The 5,244-nt window shown below is 45.6% G+C and overlaps 1 protein-coding gene across 1 annotated transcript in view; it reads right to left on the bottom strand.

Moving 5' to 3' along the window:
* ehd4 (EH-domain containing 4) overlaps positions 1-5,244 on the bottom strand; it is a 22,560-nt gene that overhangs the window by 10,064 nt on the left and 7,252 nt on the right. The window contains exon 3 of the mRNA XM_037977930.1: positions 3,100-3,197. Coding sequence (XP_037833858.1) covers positions 3,100-3,197 — 98 coding nt within the window. The remainder of the gene's footprint in view (positions 1-3,099; positions 3,198-5,244) is intronic.

Here is a 5,244-nt window from a genome sequence, read left to right as displayed (position 1 = left end):
GCTAAAAATGGATCATATACGCTGAAGAAAAGTTCAAGGTTCTTTAAGGATCTGAAGAGTTTTTAATGCTTTTCTTTGAGGGTTAAAAAAAAAGAAAATAATTCTAAAAGTTGCAAACACAGAATGTCACAGCTGTAATGTCCCGAACCAGCCGAAGGTTATGACACCTGAAAGGCTGAAACAGCTGAAGGAAACGTGTGGGGCTTCAGAGTAAATGGGGTGAATACTTCTGCAACCCACTACCTGTTCTTCATGTTGTCTAAACAAACTCACGGCTGATTGGCTGAACAAACTCACGGCTGATTAGCTGAACGAACTCACGGCTGATTGGCTGAACAAACTCACGGCTGATTGGCTGAACAAACTCACGGCTGATTGGCTGAACAAACTCACGGCTGATTGGCTGAACAAACTCACGGCTGATTGGCTGAACAAAGCTAAAGGCCGAAACGTCTCGGTTTTATTTTGTTTAGCTCTTTTTCAGCCACATGGATTTTAAAGCAGCTGTTGAATTCACCCACAGGTTTTTATTCAGTCCAAAAACAAAAACAGCTGAATGTTGTTACATCAGCTGACGGAGCGATGACCTCAGGCCTCGGGCTGCAGAGATCATCGCTCCGTCAGCTGCGCCTTTCTGGAATCACCCGACGACTTCAGGAGGAATTTTACTGCAGCTGAACGCTTCCAGATGGAGGGAGAACACGCACTTCCTATTTCTCTCCCACCCCGCCCTGGTCCTCCCTCCACCCATCCAGCTCGACTTCATGAAGTCACTCAGGCAGGCTGACTCAGAGTAGTTTTTAATCCTTCCTTTAAAATAAGGGACATTTCGGCCATTTTAATGTGTGATCCTGACAGGACTGACGAGCTAACGGCTACCAAGGTGGATCGATGTCGACTTAAAACGGCTTAAACTTTATAACAGTTCATCCAAACGCCATTTATAGACCTCGACATTTTACACTACAGGATTATTTATATGAAACTCTGGGGTTGTTCACAAGAATAAACAGCAGCAGCAGCTAGCTGTAGCACTACAGATGCAGCATTCTGATCAAATAAACATGTAAAGCAAAACAGATAACAAAATAAAGGTTTAAATATTAGTGTTTGGACTAGATGATAGTTCTGCATCCATCCATCCATCCATCCATCCATCCATCCATCCATCCCTGCATCCATCCATCCATCCATCCATGAGTTCATCCATCCATCCATGCATCCATCCATCCATCAGCTCATCCATCCATCCATCCATCCATGCATGCATGCATCCAACCATCCATCCATGAGTTCATCCATCTATCCATCCACCAGTTAATCCATCCATCAATCCGTCCATCCATGCATTCATCAGTTCATCCATCCATCCATTCGTTCAGAATATTCCTTTACCGTTTTTAAAACAGTTATTTAATGTAACTAAGTTCTATAAAAAAATGGTATTTTCTCCATTTTAGGTTATTCCTCTGAAAAGGAACATTTCTTCAGAACTGAAATGAAAAGTTAATTTGTTATTCAAACGAAAGGCTGAACGGAGTTTTTCCTGCTGCGCCTCGTTCTGTGGCACAACGTCTGTTTGGGAAGTGAAACTGCTTAAACAGACAATAACTGCAGAAAAACACTGACACACATCCTGCAGCAGAGCCGGTCTGCGTGGATTTCAGGGAAAAATGAAAACCTTCAGGGTGGAGAAGTCAGTGACAGGTGTGGTTATAAATAACAAACCCTTTATTTTCTAACTTCCTGAAAAGGTTTGTTATGATTTTAGTTTGGATGCAAACTGAACCATGTTGTTTCATTTGTGCATTTTGGAATAACTTCTACAGAAGTGGGGTTTTTTTAGGGGGCAGATTTTGATTTCTTGTGAAATAAAACCAAGTTCAGTTGTTAAAAATAACTCAAAATGACATAACTCCCTACAAAGATGACAACTTTTTTTTCTCTGTTTGAATCCCTCGAAGGAATGCATATCGCCCGCCTCCTTTAAACAAATTGTGTACGTTCTGTTAAATGTATAAAGTGTTGTGTTGAGGACGATTCTCAGCGACCACCACACAAAGTTTTAGCTCATAATCTGTGAAAACGACTGAGCTGCAGACATGTTTCTGTTGGTGAAGGTCTGCCTGTTGACTCCTGAAGTTAACGGGTTGTAGAGTTTCATCACGACTCGTCCAGTAATTCCTGAGGTATTTTGCTAACAGAAGACGTGTCCTGACAGTCAACACGACGGGGAAACGTTCCCGCTCTCCGTCTCTCTGGTTTCAGATCTGCTTTTCCAAACGCCGTGGTCTCACCGCAGGAAACACATTTTACTCTCACCAGGATCGAGCTGCTGTCACCCTTCACCAGAAGTCACGTGGTCACATGACCAGAATGACCTCATTTTGTTCCCGAAGCAGCTCCGTCCGCTGCTCCTCGACACGAGGCTCGGGCCGAACTGTTCCTCACAGCTCCAAGCAGCACGTGATTGGTCAGAAGCTGTTGTGGGCGTGGTTATGAGCTTTAATGGAGCCATTTTGTTTCTGCTGCTAGAAAATCCAGCCGTCTTTACGATTGTTCCAACAAAATTTATAAAACACCGCAGAGACAGGAGGCTCTTCAGGGCTGCGTTAGCCGGGAGGAAGTGCTCCTCCACCGGGCGGCGCCGGGACACGCTCCCTTCCTTCGTTTATCAGATTTACAAATGCCAAACGGCGTGTTCTGTCTCAGTGGGTCTAATAAACACGTCTGGTCGCAGTGAGAGAACCAAACATCTGTACGAGGACAGGAGAGCTGAGAAGCAGGTGGGAAGAAACCCGTTTTAACGGCGCAGGAGGAGGGAGGAGCTTTCAGGAGGAGGGAGGAGCTTCCTGATCCGAGCGTCTCGTGGATCAGTAAAGGTGCAGCTCATCACGAGGACGACAAGTTTGTTGCTCCTTCTCTGAGTAAAAACAGAAACTAAGACTTCACCAAATCTCTGAAAATGAGGTTTGGTTTGTGTTCAAAGCACCTCTGCTTGTTGTTGCTTTCAGTCAGATTACAGTTTACTGTAGTCGAACTCTATTTCTCTGTTATGTAAAGAATATATTTACTGTTAGAACACACACACACACACACCTCGGCTGATTCGTTGCTTCTCTCCTGACAGGATGCCCGGAGTGTCGATGACGCTGATGCTCTGAAGAACCTGATTGGGCATCTGAGAGCAGATGAACCTGAACACAGGAAGAGGGAAAGATTTATTCACAGAAATCTGGTTTTAATCCTAAAAGTTATTGATGCAAAAGTTTTAATCAATTTGTGGGTTTTCCAGAACGAACATGGACTAAAAACAGGAGGGCTGCTGGGTAATCTGAGTCAGGAAGGACCACAACTTCACAACAATCGATTCTGACTCAGTACATTCCAGTTTCTCTGAATTACAGCAAATGTTTGAAGATCTACAGTTAAAAATAATTTAAATCAGACGGAGAACCAAGCCAGAAACCTGGAACACCAAACCCACAGAGTTTTACACCGAGGCGAGACGACGTAATAAATGATAAAACGGTTCATTATGAGAGCGATGATGATGACTTCAGTCTCTGCTGGGAGCTCGACTAATTAACCAAATCAAATGAACCTTTTCAGACAAAGATGTCAAACGTCTAACCCAGAGGTGTCCAGTCCTGGTCCTGGTGGACCTCCATCCTGCAGGATTCAGATGTTTCTCTGATCTTCAGCAGGTCTTTAAGTTCTGCAGAAACCTGTTAATCCTTCAGATCAGGTGAGTCAGAGCAGAGAAACACCTGAAACCTGCAGGATGGAGGTCCTACAGGACCAGGACCAGGACCAGGACCAGGACCAGGACCGGACACCACTGGTCTAAAGAGAGTTTTAACTGGAGACCAGTGTTTCCAGGTTCAGACCAGACAACCAGATCCAAGTCAGTTCATACCCGGGCCTTTTATGAATAGAAGTCTCTGCAGGAGACAAAGGGGGCGGGTCGTCCCTGAAGTGGGAGGGGCTTCACTGAATGGGCAGGTTGGACTCGTGAAGCGTGATTGGCCCAAACAAACCAACAACATGCAACCTCTCTGTGTTCAGCAGAGACTTTCTCACTGAGTGAAGAAGAAACTATCTGCAGAGGGTCACTTCGTACCCACCTCGGCTCTGTGCAGAGAAGAGGTCATCTATGGGATGTATGCAGTGAACTATGTGTTGGTAAGAAACGTCAGCCACAGTGGAAGAATTGGCAACGGTTGGATTCAAAGCAAGGGTACGATTTGACCAGCACCCACTGGCTCTGAGGCTGGTTGGGAGAATGGATTAGAGCTAAAATAACCAGAAGTTAAAAATATGTGTGCAGCCCAGTCCTCCACAGGAATGTAGTTTTCACTCTCAAACAGGGAGGTGATCTGCCAGGTCTTGTTGCCTTCGAGTCTTCCTGAACGGATAAATTTAGCCCAAAATAAATCGCCTCTCTGTGCCGGAGTCCCTGACTGACGGCGGGAAAAAACAACCCCAGCGAGCCAACGGGCGGTGACGCATAAAACACTTCCCCCCGGAAACAGTAACTTATGATGGAGCGTTCCTCATGTTGGGCTGGGACACAATGGATCTGTTGGTACCAAGATGGCCTCAGGTGCACACCAACACACACGCACGGCAGGCGGAGCGCCCCACCACCTCCCCACTGGAAACTGGAAACGTGTTCGGACCCAAACTGAGCTAAAATTAAAAGTCCGGTACAAACCGGCGTGTCTGGAAGCTGACAGCTCGCTGTGTTTATATGTCAGCGAGGGGTCACGAGGGGTCACTTCCCACGTTGGAAATGTGTTGAGGAAAGAGGTGACAGGAGTGGGAGTGGGCCAGACAGGGAGCAAGGTCACCGTTCAGACCGACGACAAGCCCTAATATTAAAACCCAGAGGAAATAAATAGAGCTCTAACTGATGAACTCGTACAATTTACTAAAGCTGGAACTCATTAAAGAACCGATACTGTGACACTGAGAGACAATTAAAGCAGGATCTGAAATAAATAAATGCATTTAAGAGCCTCTGTGGTGATAAATATTCACCCATTATTCTGCAATAAACTGCAAACAATTTCTCCATAAACAACAACAGCATTTTGTTATTTGGAGCTCTAAACCCGGTCCTGTTGGAGCTCTAAACCCGGTCCTGTTTGAAGCTCTAAACCCGGTCCTGTTGGAGCTCTAAACCCGGTCCTGTTTGAAGCTCTAAACCCGGTCCTGTTGGAGCTCTAAACCCGGTCCTGT

The sequence above is a fragment of the Kryptolebias marmoratus genome, linkage group LG10 (genome assembly GCF_001649575.2).
Source record: "Kryptolebias marmoratus isolate JLee-2015 linkage group LG10, ASM164957v2, whole genome shotgun sequence".
Lineage (NCBI taxonomy): Eukaryota > Metazoa > Chordata > Actinopteri > Cyprinodontiformes > Rivulidae > Kryptolebias > Kryptolebias marmoratus.
Note: the sequence above shows the minus strand (reverse complement) of the source record. Positions and strands in the feature narration are given on the sequence as shown.